The following is a 22,577-nucleotide window of genomic DNA, read 5'->3' as shown; positions in this document are numbered from 1 at the left end:
TTTGAGGGAATGCAACGCTGCTCATGACAGAGAAGCTGTTAATTCTAGCATCTTCTGCACACTGGGTACCACAAACAACAGTAATTAATATCCTTTTTTCAGGGCTTTTGAAAAAAACAATGGCTCGATTTCTAGCATGCTTGGCAGCCATAAAATGGATTGACTTGCAGTTCCAGTGAGTCTGAATGCAAATTTCGAAAACAGAATCCATCACATGTTAAAGAATTTGAAATTTATTTTATTAAAATGCAAAAAGAGAGGAGCAATAAGATCAATAAAACTAGAACTTGGGATGCATTCTGACACAGAATTATGAGAAGCAACAAGGTTCTCTTCCAGTATAATAGATCTTAAGGATGGACCGAAATGATTACTTACTACTCCAATAAACGACACGTCATCCACAGATGAGATGACCATTCTACTCCCTGCATGTGATAAACAGACAACATAACCTGTAGCACTTTGGAAATCCATCATCAACGAAACTCCGCTCCTAGAAATGAAGCCTTTCCCATCTCTACCAGATTGCCCACTTGGACATTTACAACCCAACATATTTTCCTCGGCATTATTGTACCTGGATTGCCTAATTTCATAAAGAAATTTTGTCAGAGAAACTTATGCAGGGAATTTTTCTGTCAAGACAATTACCAATAACTCCCGCAGCACAGAAATACAGGAAAGACATAAGCAGTCGGTGTCACAGAGCTCTTCTATGCTTCATACTCAAGTATTTTAAGATCTTCAAGTAGCTCTTTTGCAAGTGCTTGCAGTTCCGCATTGCGGCTCTTTGACAGTGTAATGATACGTTGAAATGGCAAAGTATCACGCATCTCACAGGCTGACTTGGCTAATACTTCTGGCTCCAGAATCACAGACTGGAGGAGCCTCAGAACGTGAAGGCAAACTTCAGTATCCGGGTCTAGAAGTGGAAGAGGAAAGAATCCAGTGCTTATTAGAAGTGAGCCTCCCCAAAAAAATAGTATGCTGCCATTTCTCACGGCTCAACACACAGGCTGGGAATAACCACAGTGTCATAATCTGCAGATGCCATTTGGTGCTGGCTTGTTGGCTCCAGAAGGAACCTGAAACAACAACTCTGCCCTCTTCAGCAGCATTTATTCAGTTGTGTTTGGGAGGAACAGACAGCCAGAAACCTCTCTTTTATCTTTCAGATGTTGAAAAGGCTACAAATAAGGGAATTTATCAGCTTAAATTTACTCAGTCAGTAACCAAGATATACTGTTGGATGCAATACAGTTTAAGAGCACAACAAGCTCTACCCCATGACTAATTAGACTTAAGAAACAAACAGACCAACTAATCAAATCAGCAGTAAAACACAATGCTTTCCTTTAATTTTTTACATAAGCCTTCAGATTCCTTCAAAGCTCAATACAACATTTATCTTTACAAAACTTTCTTGGCAACAACACATCAACCTTTCAGTTTAAATCAGTCTACATGAAAGCGAAATGGGTATTGAAGATCAGCATTGTTGCATCAGAGAAATTTACCAAGGAAGACCTTTGAGTGGCTTAAGCTAAGAAGACATAACAACTCTACTGTTAGGAAAACAAGATGCATTTTTAATTACTCAAACATTAGGAGCATTATCTTTTCATTGTTCACAACAGTCCGTTTGCTTTTAGTTGCTTATAATTTTAGCAAAAGCATCTCATAGAAAGCACAATTTTTGCAATTCTCTATTCTGCATATTCCAAATGAAAATGTATAATACAGTTTTACAGCTGAAGAAGTTATTTGTTCCATTTGCCATACATCATTTATGTGTTCGTTGTTAATATGCACAATCTTCAGCCAGCCTTCAATAAAGCCATGTGCTGGAATGTGGGGAGAAATAAGTACCTGAAATGACCACAGAGACCAAATTCTCACTGGAGGAGCATAAATGTGGTGCAGCAACAGATCATGTTGTGTTGAGTTGTAAGGAAAAATGTTTGGCGGGCTGAGGCAAATTCTTTTATTTGTTGGCTTATTTAATAGTGACACCTACAACCTGGAAAAGGGGTGAGGAGAATTACCCATTAAAGCATAAGGGGAAATGTAAAAGCATCCAAGGGAGAAAATGGAATAAGGTGGACAGTGAAAATGACTATGGCTTTAAGCATGAAACTGTCTGTTCAGATGGAATTTTTAAGCAATTCCCACTGTCACATCGCCGAAGAACAATATTAAAAATTGTGACATCTGATCTATCCCCACAAGACAGCCAGTCTCTCTTTTTTCCCCCCATTTTCTTTCAATAAATGAGATCTGTATCTATTTTCTACCACATTTTCTTCACTATTTAAAGTGCAAACCTCTTGAGAAAAGAATTCTACTTTCTCCTAGGAAATGCAACTGCCCCAAACCAAACAACAAAATGCATTTTCTGCTATTTTGTGCAAGACTATCCTTAGTCACTGGGCACACTGGATAACTTAAGTCATTTGAGTAAGTATTTAAAAAAAAAACAACAGGGATAATCAGTGCTGCACCACCACAGAAATGGCCATTCTCATAGAACAGCTCCTATTGCTGGTTTCTGGACTGAGGGCCCATGGAATCCCTTTCTATCTTCATGCCTGCCAGCCTTTTTTTTTTTTTTTTTTTTAATTTTTATGTGTTTATTTATGTATTTATTGCCCCCTTTATTTGTACTTAGAATTATTCTGCATTTCTTCACTGGAAATAGCAGCAATAAAACACACCTAAATAGGCTGAAAGAAGCTTTTGGGAGTGAAATCTATGTAGCTCATTACAGCCTTCCTCTGTGTGAGATTATCCCTCCTTGTAATAAAGACATTAATACTTGCAGTGATTTGCTATGCTGCTGGGAAGCTCCATGTATGTAAGATCTGGATAAATAGTGCTTCATTATTAGTGCTGTTACATGCATTTACTTTACTATTATCTGCAAGAGTTTAAAAGCTGTACAAAGTAAAGAATTGATTAAGAACCAAGTGATAACCGGGGGGGTAACAAAGTCAGGACCTGTAGGAGATCAGGAAATGAACCCCAGCTTGACTAGCAACAACATTTTCCAATAAGTGAGGAGGTTCTAGGAAGAATCTTCAACAGCAGCCAGAGAAGCCCAACAGCTTGACTCACTCTAACAAGGAAGGAAATGATTCTGCACCAGAAGATGACATAATATGCATCTAACCTCCAGTTTCCATTGTTGTGCATGTGTTGTGAGTTGCCTTGAATTAAATAAATACATATGCCTCAGAATATACTTCCTTAAAATTACATATGATTTTGAAAATAGTACTTACTACAGATACTCATGTTTTCTAAGAGGATTTTTAAAAATAACCCTAGAAATCTTACCCTTCCCTCTTCAACATCTTTGGAGGTTTTTTTCTAAAACCCCCATCTAGAGAATAGTTACAAGAAATGTGAGGAATCTTCATTATTCAGCACTGTGTACTTCAATAGCTTCCAGATTTAGTCATTTGTACACTAGCTGAGTAACATCTTGTTTGTACAACATCAAAAAAAGAAAAAAAAGAAAAAAAAAGCCTCCACTGCAATCAAATCACTGCATCATATCCTCCCAACAACCAGCACACACATCTCCTGCACTAAAACTTCAAAACTACAGTCATTATTTCTGGGCAATAGGGTAAGAAATCAAGCTGCTTGCCTCAGTCGGGGATCACACGCGGAGCGTGAGCCTACCGCCATCACAAAGCGCTGATGCAATTTTAACAAGGTATTGAAGCTGCTGGAGTTTGCTGACGTTCTGCGAGCTGCCAGCACCACTGTTTGATGTCACTGGCTTTCAGTCACTGACAAAAGCAACTGATAACGTGGACAGACTTTAGTCACATCTGTCATTAGCACCATGCTCTCAGATGAACTGTTCCCTACAGCGGGATTTAAGTAATTGCATTACATCAATGCTAAACAGCTTATCTACAATTGGCTCTGAGCTGCATGAGCTCCATTTACACGTGCCTGTACCATTCCCTGGCCACCTGAGTGTAAGATTTATTACCAGCAAGCAGTTTACAGCTATGCCTATGTACGAGAGCAATATTTCAAAAGCTTCCCATTACTGCTGCTAATGTAATTCAATTCAATCACTGTCTGATTCTAGCACAAAGGGACAACCTCTCCCATTCCTTTTTATGAACCTGTCAAACTGACTACGTTCACAGCGGGTCTAATAGAGAGAGATAGGGTCACAGCTAGTTCCATGTAAGATCTTTCCACAGCGCTAATGCTGGTGGAGCTGAGCCAATATCTGCAGCATGCAGAGTTTTCCGGACACTTTCATAATGCTGATTGGTCCAAGAGCCAAGAGGTATTGCAACATAGACACCATGCGAGGAAGGAGCAGGGAGAACATCATGGCAGTAAAAAGAACAGCTTTGCTGTTGCAATTCCTATGGATGCAAATGCATTTTTGCTCTGCAAAACATCCTCTCCAGCTCCTGCAGAGCAGCTGGATTTGCTTCAGTCTGTTCCCTGGCCAAGCAACTGCTTTCATGGTCATACACGGACTTCAGCTCAGCAGAAATCCCCACTCTCCTACAGATACATGCTTGTCATACTTTTACCAGGGAAATCCTTAGGGAGACTCAAGGAAGGAGACCATAGCAGCCAATGCAGATCCAATTTGCCTGACTGCTACATGTAGGGCTGAGCGTGAAAAGGAACTCACACAGATGCAGTCCTGCAGCAGACAGACTCCTAAGTGACCTGTTAGGTGCATTCCCCAGCTTCAATCAATCCTAATTTGGGCATCTGAGGACTCCCAAAATAGCTACTGATCAACAGGAGACCAAACTAGTGCTTTACAGTGACAGATGCATTCACCAGAGTTAAGGTTCCTTACATATATTCACAAAAGGAAAACCACTGTCAGGATGGAGAACATCAATTTGCACAGCTCTGATGTTAAGAAGGAGGATCTGGTCAAGAAACTCCTCCTCAGATGGTAATGACAGCCTCTCAGGGCTCACCAAGAGCTCTATTTAGAAAAACAGAATCTGCTTCTTAGAGAAGAGCAGGGGAAAAGGGCAAGTATTCAGTGAGACCTCCTCTAGCCGCTTTCGAGCTTTTCAGTCAGCAGTGGTTCAGGGACTTTTTGTGTCAGAGCTGACATCTTTCCATTTAAGAAAATAGATGCGTTCTTTAAGGACAAGTAGGGTAATCCTCTTCTTAAGACAGCAAAAAGAATATGAAACTGCTGAGAGTTGGAAAAACTGGTAACTGAGGTTTCTATTTACCAACCAAAATTTGTTTTAATACAGACACTGATTCATAAATAGCAGAGCTCTGTTTGTCCAGATGTCTTTTAAATAGCACGCTGCCATGCATTTAACCTGAATTTCCAAAATTCTGACAGCTATAACCAATCCAAAACGAAAAGAAAGAAGCTGTCAGGATTAGTCATGAAGAGCAAATACTGAAGGTTGCAGGCAGCAAAATGAGAATGTGCTTCATATAGACATTTATAACAGAGACCGTCATTTGCAAAGAATTTGGATAAACAAGGTTAGATTTCCGTATGGAATTGTGGTGGAGGAAGCTGAAGGGAGAGATCTAAGATTAGTCATATGTCTCTTGTCTTTTGTTTAATGAAGTACCTGGAGCAATTTCCCAGCAAGAATGGGAAATGTCATTGACATAGTCTCTCTGAATTCCACCTCTCTAATACGTCCAACAAGAACAAGAACTGCAATACGTGGAAAAAAAGAAAAAAGAAAAAAAAGGAAAAACAAAATGGATGCATGAGTTAAAAACAAATAAAAAAAAAAAGTGAAGAGCCCAATTTTCTCCAGCCCTCACTTGTTTATACATGCTCTGTATGATTAAAAATGAAAAACAAAACTTAGTCTTTACCAGTAACACTGGAGCTAACTCCAACTTCTTCAAAAGATCCTTTGCAGGGAAAAGTCTCAGTCTACCTCTTTGAAAATGGCAGATTGAAAGTCTTAATGCATCTGCAGAAGTAAAGCACCAGCAAAAAAATGCCGACAAATCTCAAGAGGATTTCCATCTAAAGTTATATAACTTCTCTTTCTACTGCTGAGGACAGAGCTTCCTGAAATCTGAAAGTTACATAAAACCTTTACCCAAGATATCAACACAGGGACAGCAGATGGAGATGGAGAAAACTAAAGCTGCCTATATCCTCCAAGACAGCAACAGCTGCTCTACACACAAATGGTGCTCCACAAGAAGAGAAACCTACTAATTCCACAAGCTGCTTCACAGACAGAAATCTGAGTCATCATCCACATATTTCATGCTCCCACCAGGCTGGGAAGATACAGGTAGGAATAGGTGATAGCTATGCAAGAATACAACAGCTGCATAGCTATGGGACTATTTTCTTCAGTGATCACTCTTGCTTATTAAAGGATGCCCCACCTTTCAGCCAGTACTTAATAAGGGGGGAAAAAAGAGGAAAAGAACAGTCTATGTCATACAGTGCTACATTACAATACAGTTCTGCATTACCTTCAGAAAGTGTGTCAAGCATTTGTTTTTTGCCTGTTTCAGTATAGCCTCCAGCAGAAGGAGCTATTAAGAATTCTTTTTAGTGCATGTGAAGACATTCTGGCTCATCCAAATTTTCTAAAGACAGTAGAACAGACAAAATCCCTTTGTTGTTAACATTCTTTCTCCACTAGGAATCATAACCAGGTTTGCCTCCTTTCTCTTATCATCCATGTGTTCAATGTCAAGGCATATTTCGAAAAAGTCAATCAGGCAGACAATCTGAATCAAACCACTCTTTGCTTTAGATGTAACAAGGAAGAATAAAGAAAATCAAGATATCGTGTGTTTCCTCTCTACTTTACTTAGAATCATAGAATCATAGAATCACCAAGGTTGGAAAAGGCCTTCAACATCATCCAGTCCAACCGTTCACCTATTCCCAATAGCTCCTACTAAACCATGTCCCTCAACACAACATCCAGCCTTTCCTTGAACACCCCCAGGCTCAGTGACTCCACCACCTCCCTGGGCAGTCCATTCCAGTGCCTGACCACCCTTTCTGAAAAGTAATACTTCCTCATGTCCAGCCTGAATCTCCCCTGCTGTAGCTTGAAGCCATTCCCTCTGGTCCTATCACTAATGACACGAGAGAAGAGGCCGACCCCCAGCTCACTACAACCTCCCTTCAGGAAGTTATAGAGAGCAATGAGGTCTCCCCTGAGCCTCCTCTTCTCCAGGCTGAACATTCCCAGCTCCTTCAGCCTCTCCTCATATGGCCTGTGTTCCAGACCCCTCACCAGCTTTGTTGCCCTCCTTTGAACAAATTCCAGGGCCTCAATATCTTTCTTGCAGTGAGGGGCCCAAAACTGGACGCAGTACTCGAGGTGCAGCCCCACTAGTGCTGAGTACAGGGGAAAAATGAGAAGGACATTCTTCCCTGGGGGACAAGAAGATTGGGAAATGACTGAAAATTCTGAGAAAGAACTTGAGGGATTTATCTGTTGTATACAAGCAATTGGCCTGGATGTATAGTCTGAGATCATGGACACTTGTAGATTGGTGACATAAACAAGATGATTCGCTGAAAATTAAAAAAAAGTCAGAGGATGCTTTCAGAAGACTCTCTTAGTGAAAGCACAGATAAAGGCCTAGAGAACTGCGGAAAGCTGAATCATCTCTCAAGCCTTAGCCAAAACAGTCTTTGAAGAAGCTTCCTGTAGGACGACAGCGTATATGAGACACAGACAGCAAACCGTATTGCTCAGTTCTCTTGCATGGAAAAAAAATGTAAGTCTTTATACTGTGGCAACTGCAGATGTTTATAATCTAATCGGGGCCAGCAGAAGGTGAAGATCCTGGCTGCAGAAACAGTAGAGAAGCAAGTGCGTGAGAAAGCTACTGAATTCTGGAGAAGTTCAGAGGTTGATTAAATGTAGAGAAAATGACAGCTATCTCATAGAAAATGACCAGAACAAGACTGCATCTTGGGTCCAACCTCTCATCCAATATACAAACTAGTCAGCCATCTCCCTTGACAGTAAGCAGACTTCCTCTCAAGTGAAAAATCTGAACTAGCAGATGCGGGTTATCTGAGCATCTTCCTCCTTTGCTGTATGGAGAGAAACTTATTATCAACACATAAAGGAATTAGCCATGCCCATCTTTTCCTTCCACAACCCATCCACACACAATTAACAGTATCAAAATGTAAAGTAGCCTTTCAAATTTCCTATTGCCACTAACAGTAGTAAATTATTTCTAATTGTGCCCTATTTTATTCTCTTGCATGACCTGGGAGCCTCCTTCAAACAAAAGACTGCATCAAACAAGATCAGCTTCTTTATCTTATCACAAAATTTAGAAGGGCACACTTGGGAACTCACATTTAGACCAGGTTTTTGAAATTTTGGTTTGTTGTTTTTTGCTTGCTTGTTTGCTTTACTAGAGCAAAGCTCATGTGTATTAGCCAAACACGGAGTAAAGGAAAATCTGAACTAGCATATGTTCAACTTCTACATACAGCAGAACAAAGGACGATATACACAGGGTACTCTCTGAGAACATAATTTTTCTCAACTGACATTAAAAAGCTGTAAAAACAGACAGGTGTTTTTCAACAGCGTTACAAGGATTACTTCATTTTCTGAGATTGCAGAAGAGTCTATGGCAGTGCAAAGCTGTAAGTTCCTTAGTGAAAAGGACGGCTACCTTAAAATACTTGAGAGAACTGTGGAAAAAACAACTTCCAGTTTACAAGCCCAAGTCAAAGCTTTTCAAAAACTTCAACATGAATTTAGTTCTTTGAAAAAGCAGATGCAACCTCTGTCACTTCAGCTACCTTTTCTATTTAATTCTCATGTTACAGCAGGGTTTTACACAGCAATGCAGAGTGCCAAGATGACTAACCTCCCTGATACTAACAAATGAGCACCAAAAATATTCTCATGGACAAGCCACAATAACCTCAGAAACCCAAGACAGAGCAAACTCTAGTTGCAGTTCACATGCAGGACAGTGTCATGGCTCTGTAGTTATTGCAGCCCTTACTGTCTCTTACATGCTGTGCACACAGCTGCCAGCCAAGTTCCAACGCATGCCAGCAACGTCAATCTCAGCTGGCTCTTATACAGGGATTTGAGGCCTCTGAAAGAACGTTTCTCCCAAATGTCTCAGGACACAGTTACATTTTCCCTTGTTGTATTTCAGTGATCTTAGTTTCACTCGGGTTTTAAAGTTGGTATACGAAAATACAGGTGACTTTTCTGATGCACTTCACAACATCTCACCATTCTTTATTTTTAATATTGGCCATAAATTTTATATTAATGGAGTATTACATACAGTATCAGAAGTGTTGTGGGAAATGCACACCTCCTCCCCGTGTGTCTTTGTCGTTAACTTTTAATCTGACAAAAGCTTTCCACAGTCAGGTTTCTATTTTGTACCTGCCATATTCCCACAATCTACAATCCCTGAAGCCACAATTTACAAGGCTCTTAGAGCAACTTACCATTCAAGAGCCACCAAAGCAAAGGAATAAAACCTGGACTTTCACTGATGTACTTCAAGCCTTTCAAGTTGATACTCACGTTGTAAAGTGACATTAGCATTAGCCTAAAATTGAAAGGAAAAAGAAGTGATTTATTTTCATTTCTTTGCATCTTTTGTTATCTCTTTCTATTTATGCCCATCATATATTGATGCTGAAGTGTCACCTCATCATTTATACCTTGAGGACAGAAACAAGTTTCAAATGCTACAAAACAATGTAGCTACAGTAGGATTACATATTTCACTCCGGTAGAAAAACATGCCACCTAAAAGGCTCATCAAACATACATGAAACATACAAAAGCAGGATTTGGCTTTACATGCCCATACAATCTACACAACAGGTTCACAGTGATAATCTGTGCTGGGCGCAAGAAGATTTCAGAGCTGCTTGCTCTGACAAGTAAAAGGGCCAACAGGAAACACAAAAAAGAAAGGCTGTAGGCTAAATACTAGAAAACGTCAAAGGATGTGCTCCACTGGTTGTGCAATGCAGGCCTTATGTACACCAATCCTATGGTCAGCTGAAACAGACACACAGCTTAGGCCATTCTCTTTGAAGTATTATCTTATTTCTACAGCAGATGAGAACACATGTAATACATAGCTAATGCACAGCGAGAACCAATGCATTCTCTCTCCTCTTACAGGGAAGTGACTACACCTACCGAAGCACTTAGAAGAAGGGAGCAGGCTCTAAGTATAAAAAAACGAAGCATGGGTAGTCACAATTCAGCTTAGCACGCTTCTTCCTATGCTGGACTGCTGCTTTCTGCCACAGGTGGTAGGCAGCGTGACCACAGAATCACAAATATAGAATCACAGAATGGCTTGGGTTGGAAAAGACCTCAAAGATCATCCAGCCCCCCTGCTGTACACAGGGTTACCAACCACTAGATCAGGTAGCCCAAGGCCTCATCCAACCGGATGCTGCTGGCCTGTAAATGGAGACCCTGCTGTGAAAAAACAAGACTGCTCATCTCTTAAAATGTCATCGCAGGCTTTTCTATTCATTCTGCCTTCAGGAATCCTGATTGATTAGTCTCAATTCACAAGTGGAAAGACATCTGGCCTTTTTTTGGTTTGTTTTAAGACAACAGCACCAGACTTCAATTTGGCCATAAGTATGCTTTTAGCACAAATCAACACAGGATTTGGCACAGGCCAAATGCTACTCTCACCCACACCTCTTCAAAACTTGTTTCCAAATGACATTTGGGCAACCTCAAAGCCTTAGAAAAAAGACAATTTTCTTAGAAGGTGATTTCTTTTTGTTTTTTATTACGGTCATTCAGGTTGACAAAGGACAGAACCCATATGCTGTCTTCTAGGTTAACAAAGACCGCCTACAGTCTTGCAGCTACAAAGAATTTACTTAATTGAGAATTGAAAAAAAATCTAACGTGACACCTCTGACAAACTGAAGCCAAGACTGCTGCTCTTTACAGTCACACTGCACTTCAGCGTGTGAACCACACAATAAAAACACAACTCGTTCATTTCAGCTACATTTTCAAAAGCTCCCCAAAACTGTTTTTCCTAATTTATCAGCCCCCTAAATAAGGAGGTGCATTAGTCCTCTTTTGGGACTGCGTAGAAAACAAGTTACATATTAAACCACTCTCAGTGTTTCTACAAGGAGAAAATGAGATTTGTTGGAGAAGTCTTGGTATTTGAACAGGATGACTCCAGCCTGCTGATCCCACCAGTTTCTCTCAAGATGGCTTCCAATTAAGTTACTGCAAACATGAGAACCTTCAGTATGAACAGGAACTTGAAAAAATCTGAAAACCATCAGGAAAGGGGGGGGCTGACTACCAAGTACCAAGCGCATCAGCCTCAGCTACGTCAGTGCTGGTGTGATGCTGTAAGACATAGGATGCTACACAGAGAAATGGCATCTTTGCCAGTTTGTGCAGACAAAGTGCCTAGGCCAAAATGCAGTTTTAGCTGCTTCAGATTGTTGGACAAATGTGGCACCCTGAGGCTCCAAACACATCTCCACTTTTCAGCACTAGCAACTACTAACACTAAATGCAAAGGATTTTCTTGACACTAAACCTTCTCCTGCAGCTTCTGCTGAGCTAGTTCTGCTTTCAAACGTTTGATGCAGATAATATCACACTGCCTTCCATATTTCTGATGAGAGTTTTTGTGCAAATTTTGTGTAAAATTTTCTTTTTCAGCTAGGTAGTGTCAGTGAGCTTACCTCAGAATTATTTCCATTTTCTTCTAACTGTCAGCAGGAACCTTTCTACTTAATGGTAGAAAGCATACAGGAAAAAAAAAAAAAAAAAAAGCCATGGATGTTAACAAGGCAAACCAATCCTAAAACTGTAGTATGGTTTGGGTTGGAACTTCCTACCCACCTGCCACAGACAGGGACACTGTGCACTGGATTGGGCTGCCCAGGGCCCCATCCAACCATGCAGCCTCCAGGGATGGGGCACCACAGCTTCTCTGGGCAGCTGTGCCAGCACCTCACTGCCCTCTCAGTGAAGAATAACACTCAACCACTACAAACTTCCAGCCAAGATGACCCCGATGCACCTGAAAAGTTCTGGAGTCAGAAGTTGTCATATATCCTTTCCCCCTTCCAGCGATGTTCTCCTACCCTGCCTTTTATGCAGAATATCTTAAAAGCTGTGCAGTGGTTAGAATGACAGGATTAGTGTACTTTAAAAAAGCTACGGTTGATGCTATGAATTCCTATTTATTTTTCAAAGATGACAACATGTAAGTCAGTGCTCTGGACAACGAAAAGGGAAGATGAAAGAATGCAGCTCCTGTAACATTGACAGAGCACATCATGATACTCAGAACATAGCACTAGGTCTCATACAAACAACTATACAGAAACAGGAGCAGGTTGGAATTCTCTGCCCTGTTCTGGGATTGGCTTGGCTGCTGCTATCTCTCACGACTGTGATAAAGCTGCCTGTTATCCTACTGGCACCATTTCCAAACAAGAGGGAAATAACATTACTCCTAACAGTCTTCACACCTCACATCTCACTCTTAAGTGAACACGGCTTAAGTTAATCTGCCATCAGCAAGATTTCCAGCAGTCTCCATGCATATCTTCATATAGCAGGAAAGGAAAGCAACACAACTCAGTTCAGTCTGCAACAAAAGATAAGCTACATTAACTGCTGCACTGCTACGAGTTTGATCATTCAGGCTCTTAAGTAGTTAGAAACAAGAGCAATAGATTATTAAATCTACTGCATCAGTGGCCATCAGTAAGCAGTGAGAGGTGCTGTGGAATTGAATTTGCAGCCATAAAGCCCACACGCTCCTTTTTATATGGCTCCTGCAGCTCTTAATGCAATCCAGAATCCAAGCCCTGACAAAGCAGCACAGCTGTAATTACATCTAATCAGCCAGAATTAAAATGATCAAAAAACAATACCTCACAATGGAAAGTGCTAATATTTCTTGACAATTTCTTTCATCATTAATCTGTTTGACATTTACAGTTAGAAATAAAGTGACGTAAAGAGATACCGCTATGTTTGTATTCTTCTTTTACTTGTTTGCTATGTGCAGACAAAAGAGACTTGAGTTGTGCTGGTGACCCAGTAAAGTGCTGTGGTTTGCAGGGTCATAACAGGACTCAGCCCATCCCACTAACCAGCACTAAGGGCCTCATCCTACAGTAGCATATTATTACTAATTAAACACACATGTGTACAATACAAACTTTTCCAGGCCCTTCATACCAGTTTATATCACCAGTACTTGCACATGCTAGTAAGTACTTTTTGTAATTCCTATTTTTATGAAGGAAATCTGACACACAGCATGACTTCATAGACAGTATTTTCTGCTTTCTGCCAGTGTGGAGAGTTCTTTAGTTATGCGCCTCACAGTCTTCATATTTAGGCAATTCCAAAATAATTAACATTGTTTACTACTGTATCTGTCACTGCTTTAAAATCTACAGCTAAAACCACTGTGAAGGCCCTTTTCCTTAATAGATGGGATTAGTACATAAAGTGAAATATTCCTAGTGGCTGCTTCCAAGTGCTACACGAGCAAAGCTGAAGATTCCTATCAATTTAATTACAGACATAAACAATTGTGTAAATGCTTACTGACCACCTAATAATTATTAGTGTTGATCAAAGCCTACAGCAACGCCATGTAAAATCTTTTACACCATGATTTCAGAAAGGCAAAATAACGTCATGAGATTTCAGTCCTAGCACCCACATAGAAGCTTTAGCTATATGGATAGTGTAGCATTGTGAGAATAATTGGAAACTTTTCCCCTAAATGTTTTATTTATACATTGTTACAACAAAAAAACCCTCACAGGATTGCTCAAACTAAGAGAAGGAAAGAAGAGAACTTCTCTTCCCAGTTTACTTGGTGTTGGATTCTGCTGTGTGCAGAATTAGTCACAGTCTCCCCCTATTTGTCACACAGTAAAGAAAAATACTTTTGAAAATACAAGCTAAAAAATAATTTTAAAGCAACAAAACTGAGCAAAGGACAAACACATCCTTGAAAATTTGAAGCCAAATTTTGTCTTTTATTGCCTAAATGTTAAGTCAGTAATTTCTTTCCATTTTGGTCACAACAACCCTAGGCAACCCTACAGGCTTTGGCAGGAGTGGCTGGAAAGCTGCCTGATGGAAAGAGACCTTGGTGTACTGATGGACAGTTGGCTGAATGTGAACCAGCAGTGTGCCCAGGTGGCCAAGAAGGCCAATGGCATCCTGGCTTGTATCAGGAATGGTGTGGTGAGCAGGACTAGGGAAGTCATCCTGCCTCTGTACTCAGCACTGGTGAGGCCTCACCATGAGTACTGTGTTCAGTTTTGGGCACCTCACTCAGAAAGGACATTGAGGTGCTGGAGCAGATCCAAAGAAGGGCAACAAGGCTTGTGAAGGGCTTGGAGAATATGTCCTATGAGAAGAGACTGAAGGAACTGGGGCTGTTTAGTCTGGGGAAGAGGAGGCTGAGGGGAGACCTTAGTGCTCTGTTCCAATACCTGAAAGGTGCTTAGAGCAAGAGCAGGGTTGGTCTCTTCTCACTGGAGACAGGAGGGGAAATGGCCTCAAGTTGCTCCAGGGTAAGCTTAGGTTGGATATCAGGAAACACTTCTTTACAGAAAGGGTTGTTAAGCGCTGGAATAGGCTCCCCAGGGAGGTGGTTGAGTCACCATCCCTGGATGTGTTTAAAAACCATTTGGATGTGGTGCTCAGGGACATGATTTAGTGGAGGGTTGTTAGAGTTAGGGTAGTATGGTCAGGTTGTGGTTGGACTCGATGATCCTCAAGGTCTTTTCCAACCTGAGCAATTCTGTGATTCTATGCAATGCAGCGAGTGGTGACATTTTGAGAGAAATACACCACCCTTCTAAAATGATGGACATTCTCATCCACAAGACAGAGCTGTAAAAATATCTGTCTGTATGTGTATATAGAATCACAGAATCACCAAGGTTGGAAAAGACTTCCAAGATCATCCCATCCAATTACCCACCCACCACCAATATTTCTCCACTAAACCATGTCCCTCAGTACAACATCTAAATGTTTCTTGTGCAAATTCTTCTTTAGACTTCACTCAATTTATTATACCACAAGGCTCTATTGAACCCCTAACGGCTTCATGGGATTGATTCTGTGTACTTTATTTCTATTTCATGTATTTCAGTATTTGTAGTGCAGTACGGCCACAATGTTCACAGCATCACATGCGAGTCTTCTGGCAGATTTTGAAATATAATTAAAACAAAATATCGTTTCAAAAGGAGGGCCTTCAAATCCAATTGCATTATCAAACTACATTAATACAACCTGAAATGTTCAAAAATCACATCTTACCCCACAGCTGCTCATTTGCTTAAAATCTTGACTATGTTTAGGAACACTTTCCCTCCTCCCCATTAAAGAAAATCCTTTTTGTTTTTGTTTTTTTGGTTGACATGCATGCTTTCAACCACTGTAGGACCTCTCTTAGTATTTTTCCATAAATACACAAAGGCACAAACTATCTTTTCTTTCTTAAGTTGAATCTTTTAGTTGGGACTTAACAGAAAGACACCGCTGCAAGTGTTAACTAGCTTGCTTTGAGGCTGACCTTCAAGACCAAAGCTTGGGAAACACAGGAAACGACTGACCCCAAAGTATCTATCTATTGCATACAGCACAGGCTGTTCAGCTTCCTCTTCGCTACCCTTCATGTAAAGGCAAGTATCTTCAGAGGGCAGCTTATTCACTTCCAACATGGGCTGAATGAGTCATTTTACAGCCCCATCTCTTTGCACTGATGGTAGGAGGAAGCACAGAAAGCCACCAGATACTTGACCACTAGCTTTCAGACAGCTGAGGTTAAGCAATATAAAACCTATCCGAATTTAGGACTGAGCCTGATTTCATACTCATCACATACAAGCTGCTTAAGTGCGCGCATAGAGATGCAATCGGGTTATTGTGGCTGACAAGGTTGCTGTTTGTCAGCTGAACTGTGATAGCTAGCTTGTGCATGAATTCATAGCATGCACTCCCTGCCCAGCTATAAAAACAAAACCACATATGTTGGCTTAAACCATCTTTAAGAACAAATTAAGCACGAAGTTCTACACTATGAGAGTGGTGAGGTGCTGGCACAGGCTGCCCAGAGAGGTTGTGGATGCCCCGTCCATGGAGGTGCTCAAGGCCAGGTTGGATGGGGCCCTGGGCAGTCTGGTTTGGTACTAAATGGGGATGTTGGTGGCCCTGCTTGTGGCAGGGGGGTTGGAGATTCATGATCCTTGAGGTCCTTTCCAATCCAGGCCATTCTGTGATTCTGTGATTCTATGACATGACATGGCTAGTGTCCACTGTGTAGCAAAATAGTAAGTACTTGATAAGCTGTGGTAATTTGCTTGCTAAAGTCATTCTTCTCAGCTTTAAAAGGTGTGAGAAAAAGACACTGCTAGCAACTTTCTTAGTTTCTCCACCACTTACTAAGTACAACTTCTTCAGTGGCTGAAGGGTGTAACACGGGCTTTTCTTTCATCTCTCTGTCATGAAGTCCCTTTACAGGCAGCACCTATTACAAGTACAAGTGTACTGTGCCTCTGGCTACTAATGTTTTAGTATTCAGTAATCTAATTTTTGCTCTTAGCAGAGCACTTTTTTCACTTAAGCAAGTAGGTATTCTTCGTAGTGGAAGAGAACAAATACAAACCCACAAATCTACATTTCCCACAGTTATCTCTATTTTAAAGCTTGACCTCATGCTTTCCTTATCTGACCCTCAAACAATGAGCCCCTCCTAAGGTAGGTGGGCAGTATTACAGTGCTTAGGAGTCTTTTAAAGGGACACAAAACCTGGATAAAGCTAGCCTTGCAGGTAAGCCTAGTGTATCTGCAAGGAATGCTTCTGTGGAAAGTTTCCAACCGTTATGCCTCACCTCCAGGAAAGGAAATAATAATGGGAAAGTGGTAACACTGCTTTTATCACTGATCTACATTCAAAGAAGAAAAAAAAAGTCATCATACACTTTAAACTTTGTACAAAGTCCTGGCTTCATCTCTCCCAGGAGGTGCATCATTGTGTCCAACAGGTCACGACTTGAACTAACCAAGAACTCACGGCCACAAGCCAGTGCAGCCACATCTGTGAGAGAACACAAAATATCACCATAAAATTCATGTTTCAAACATAACTTTATGATAATTACCAGAACAAGTAAAAAAATGTCAGCTGTGATGAATGAACTATTGTATCTGCATCAACTTGAAGCTACATCCATCATCAGAGCAAATACCGGAGCAGCAAATGATTCTGATCAAACTCCCTCATAATTCTACTTCAATAATTCAAATATTTGTTCAGAGTGGCCAGCATTTTAGCAATAACACAGTTATCATGAAACAAAAGGACGGATTCAAGCAGTTCTAGCCTAAAATCTACAAGTAGCATGCGAATGAAGCAAAGCTGATCATCATAGGTTCTGATTTTCAGGAACAGAATTGGAGATTGCTTTACAGTCACTCAATCCAATATGCCTGGCACATTACACAACTGCAATACTTGTGAAAGTCTACTCAGAGTTCTTTTCCTAATTCTCTGCAGGCACTACATTATTCACGCACGAACCAAGTGGCAAAAACATTTCCAATGACTACTGCTCTAAAACAGATTTTCCTCAAGTATTTTCCCTTATGCTAGTCCTGTAACTCAGGAAATCCTTATGTGTAAAACATCTTCAAGCAACTTGGACTTTCAAGCCTCCTCCAAATGAGTGAAGTACCATGAATGTAATGACTGACAGAATTCAGCTCCCTGGTCTCCCATTCAGGGCAGATTTTGGGATGTGCTGCATGACAAAGTTCCTTCACGTACCCTCAGTTTCTCTCTGCCATGAATGTCCTTTTTTTTTTTTTTTTTTTTTTTCCAGTTTTAAAGGCCTTTTAAACTCAGAATTAAGCAGATGTTCAAAGGATACGGCACGTAATTAAGGATTGGTGCCATAATGTGTGTTCATGCTGGGCTGTGTTAAGACTGCACTCAGAACTTCTGTTCTGTTGTTCTCCAACTTCTGACTACTTGGCACTTAGTGACCAGCTATCCTCCTCTAACGTAATACTAGGAGGATTACACTCATACTTTCTACATCATTTGTATGTCTGCATCCTTTATCATACTTAAGTTTCAGCAACCCCTTTCCTAAATTACAAAGAGAAAAACCTTGGCATCACTTAATTCAGTGGAAAAAAATCAGCCTCAGTGAGGCAAGATTTCGTTCCACCACACTGATTCCTCTTCAGGCAGAACACCGTCATCCTCCCCCACACAGGCCATTAAACATTTTATTTGTTCTGACTTTACTTTTGCTATGCTTCTATTTCTATTTTTTTTCTTTTTTTCTTTTTTTTTTTTTCTGGTGAAGCTATTGGAGAGAACTGCATCCCACCCTTAGTTGGTACAGTGGCACAATGTGCCACATATCACTTCTTATTTCTTTAATGGCACACCAGCACCTAAAATCATACATTCAGAAAAGCCACTAATGCAAGATTCACTTGTACAGCCATTGTTTCACCTACCTTGCATCACATCATTAACTAATACCATTTTGACAGCTGCACTGCAGTTGATGTATCATCCCTATCTATAATAGCCTTCCAAGCCAAGGGCAGCCATACAGAGACAATCTCTGTCTTCCTTCTGTTCTGTGATTCCTATCTATTTTCTACCTCTAAAAAAATATTTAGGGTGGAAGTAACATTTATTAACTTCTACTTCTCTTAGGATCATTGAATTGGGGATCTAGAAGACAGCGAAGATGGAGTCCACCTGACAACAAGACTCTTACACAAATTCAAAATGCTGAACACATACCTTGAGATGATTGCATCATCTGCAGCTAGAACATCTCAAAGATGTGAGCACTATCTGTGATTCAGACAGTACACTGCTTGACATTTACAAAGCAAGGTGAGTGCAGATGACTAGTGAAAGAGTACTTGCTTTACTTCAGATTGACCAGAAGTGCTAAGAAATTTCAGAACTGAACAAATTTTATGCATCACATCCTTAACTGAAGTTCAGAAAGTTCAATTCCTCACAGAGTTACCAAATTAAAAAAAATCTGCTAGAGCTTTAGAAGACTAGAAGTCACCCAAGATACCAACACTGACTAAATATTTGACTTCAGAAGGCTGTAATTGTTGTGGTACATACAGAGCAATAAAGAAATTCCCAGTGTACATGAAATGCTATTTTGAGAGATAACATTAACTTACTTGTTACAATCCCTGCCAACGCTAACACAAACTGATTTTCATCAGAATCCAAATCCTGCTGTTTCATGTCTTCACTTAATGACTTCACAAAGCTCTCCATAGTCTGTGCAGTGATAGTAAAAAACTTTGCTGCCTTGCTCTGCAAGCGTGGAGGAGAAAAAAAAAAATTATTCACACTACAGTGACTATGATTATTAGATCCTACAATAAAACTGGACAAACTGCAAAGTTATTAAAGCATCCAGTCACCTCATAAAACAGTATAAAGTAAAAGGTAAACACCAAGTGACATGCTTAATTCTCTAATATTTGGAACCATTATCTCAGGAGAATAAGGGAAACTACTCAGTGCTACGTTTATAAAACTCTATTATTGCATAATTACATCCTAAACTCTAAATAATGCATATTAAACAAAATGCTTACTCTCAAAACCAAGACCATTATCTCTTTGCTTTGCAGTAGCTGCAAGGCATTTCATACTCACCTCAACTACAGCCACTTTTGCCAAAACTCTATCTAGCTGACAACTGGACAGATGCCTAGCCTGCATGACTTGTTATGAATTTCCTAAGAAAACCAATGAAATGCTCAGAGATCCTAATAAAAGGATTCATGTAATGCTCAATATAAGACGAAGAATAACGTGCTAGGCAGTTCTTTAGAATAGGAAATAGAGGTCTCCTCTGGGTCACAGGTCAAATTTAAGTCAATGTCACCTAGGAAAGACAAGCATCATGCCAGAATGAGTAAACAGAAGCATGGCCTGTAATTATGTTATGCAATCTCCTCTACGCAGTGCAAGATCTCAGCTGGAATACTGCTCCATTTTGGGGTATCTCCGTTGAAGAATTAATCATCCAGCACGAAGCTCAGAGCAGATCAAAGAACATGGTCAGAGATGCAGGCAGAACTCACAGAGAGTAACTGAAAGAACGGCTTCTCCTTAAATGCTGACCTGTAAAACACTGCTGAAGCACTATTTCCCACAGAGGATTCTGTTTTTTCGATCAAAATAGCATAACAGAAAGCGCGGGTTTCCTGGTGTGCTTAATAATTTTGCAAGCCATCTCATGAGAACTGAAACCTCGTCACTTCCTGCAGCAAGCCAGTGGAAAAGCCAAATAGCTCAAGAAAGTGCCTACAATTCCCATCACTTTGTGAAATTGCTGAACTCCTACTTAGTTTGCAAAGTGACTGAAATATTCAGTATTTTATCAAAACTACCATCTTCACAATACTTAAAACCCACCGATACCATTCATTTATTTCTCCACTGCTGCACACGGACCACACTGAAGACATGATCTGGGAGAAACGCAGCACAGTTCGTGTGGGGTGACTCCAACAGTGGGACATAGAAGGCAGGGTGAGCCAACACTTTCTTCACAAATGAAGCTGCAGTCCCAGAAGAGGAATGAAGGGGTTATGGGGAAAGACAAGGGAAAAAAAAGTATGCTTCTGCTTGCACCAAATGTATTTTGTATACATGCATGGGTAATGCTCCTCAGAGATGGTCATTTTAACATAAGCAGTGACTATTGTTTAAGCAACAAAGGATACAAGAGAAAATGAAGGAAGAAAATTTAGTATTGCAGACTAATGTAAGCTACTACAAAAAAAGTGTATTCATACAAGAACACTATGCAAGAGTAGTACTAAGAGAGTGCTAAGGAAACCAGAAACCAGGCAAAATTATTAGTCGGTCCATTGAGGTGCCACTGGTGTCCTTGCTGCTGAGCCTTCTTTCCAAACAACCATCATTTCACTAGTGGTGAGGTCTCAGATGAGGAAGCAGAGATCAGTCAAGTTTATAAATAAGAAACATGACATACTTTGTGCAGTCTCTGATTAGCTTGACAGTGTTTTCATGGAACTTGAAGAATCTCTCACCCATAGACGCTGAGATAAGGACAGCTCTGAGAGCAGCCATTAATGTGCTTGAGCTGAAATGGTGCAGTGAGCCCCTCCTTTGCATTCCATGTAACTTCTCAGTGAAAACATCAGTTAACGTACAAAAGTGCTGCCATAAAATACAGAGCAGATTTTCCCCATCACAGATAACTGCAGTAGCAGCTCACCTGGTAACGTCCAAAATGTCTTATGTTGAAGTAAACCTTGATGTTACTCTGAAATTAAACCTTCAGTTTCTGTTTCCACACCCTGCGGTGTGAATACCCATCTGAAGTATGTGTCATATGTGTCTTTTTGAAAGACACATAAAACAACCTCATGGAAGTTAATTTACTTGGTCCTTAGCACATGCAGGTAGGTGTACTTGAATACTGTCACTCATGCTGCTTCTCCGGATGTTTCTTTAGGTTCTTCGGGAAATGTGAAGCATCAGTACAAATGCCAGGCACTTCTCTCCCACTGCCTTGCAAGCTATTCATGTTACACTTGAAATTTGCTGCTCGAGTTTTGACTTGCCCAACCCGCATCGACATGAATGCTTTATTAGTCACAAATATCATATCAGTCAATCTACATTACAGAGCTATATAAAAGAACTACTTCTATATCCGTGCAGTGATTGAAAAAGCTGAGCATTGTTCCCCAAGGCATGAAGTTATTTTGAATTGATGCCACCCTTCCCCACACAGTTAAATATGAGCAATAGTTTGAAAGCACTCTTCATGTTCTCATACGTTTTTGTAGTTCACAGCATCTTCCCCTGAGAAGGTACTACAAGCTGCACAGCTTGTCCAAAAATAACCCAAACCAAAAACTTCGTATGACAATCCTCCATCGTCTTTTAATAACCTGACTCACTGCCAGTTGTAATCTGTGGTTGATACAATGCCATGCAATCCATTTCTCTAATTCACAGTAGCCTTGTTGCAAACCTTTTGTTATCATTTTACTTGCACCTCCGCAAGTTATGCCCAAAAATGTTTCTATGACCCTCACCAGAAATGCAGCAGTTCAGTGGGCTCTAATGATTGCTAGGGATTTCAAATAAACTTAGAAATAAAAGAATTGCATCTTCATAGTTAGGCTTTCCACACAACTGTATGTCAGTGTATAATTCAGCTTTTTACTTAATGCTATTTGATTTTTCTATTTAAGACTGTTTTCAACAAGGCTTCTACTAACTTTACTCTCAGCTTGTAGAAGAAGGTCACATACAGCACTGCTAGTGTTTTGTTTGTGGGAAGCGTGCCCTTTCAATACCATCTCACAAGTCAAACAATGCCTGGTCACTAAATGATTATCTGCTCTTACAGTTATAAACTGTCCTGAAAATACAGAATGTGATTTTATTCTGGTTTTACAGCTATGGGTGGGCTTTGTAGTATCTGTCCACCTATC

General features: G+C 40.4%; 1 protein-coding gene across 3 annotated transcripts in view; it reads right to left on the bottom strand.

Annotated features, from left to right (window-relative positions):
• Positions 1-217: 217 nt before the first annotated feature.
• The window catches only part of LOC122178272 (heat shock transcription factor 2 binding protein), a 36,135-nt gene continuing 13,775 nt past the window's right edge, over positions 218-22,577 (bottom strand). For 2 of the 3 annotated variants that reach the window (XM_042868345.1, XM_042868346.1), the window contains exons 5-8: positions 19,266-19,404; positions 17,016-17,133; positions 9,476-9,579; positions 218-925 (exon numbers count right to left, since the gene is read on the bottom strand). In XM_042868345.1, coding sequence (XP_042724279.1) covers positions 717-925; positions 9,476-9,579; positions 17,016-17,133; positions 19,266-19,404 — 570 coding nt within the window. In that variant the 3' untranslated portion in view covers positions 218-716. The other variant, XM_042868347.1, reaches the window with a different exon arrangement.

Source organism: Lagopus leucura, unplaced genomic scaffold, assembly GCF_019238085.1.
Source record: "Lagopus leucura isolate 7727_CA_CO unplaced genomic scaffold, USGS_WTPT01 Super-Scaffold_100001, whole genome shotgun sequence".
NCBI classification, from domain to species: Eukaryota; Metazoa; Chordata; class Aves; order Galliformes; family Phasianidae; genus Lagopus; species Lagopus leucura.
The sequence above is the reverse complement of the archived record's forward strand: the minus strand, read 5'-3'. Positions and strand labels throughout refer to the sequence as shown.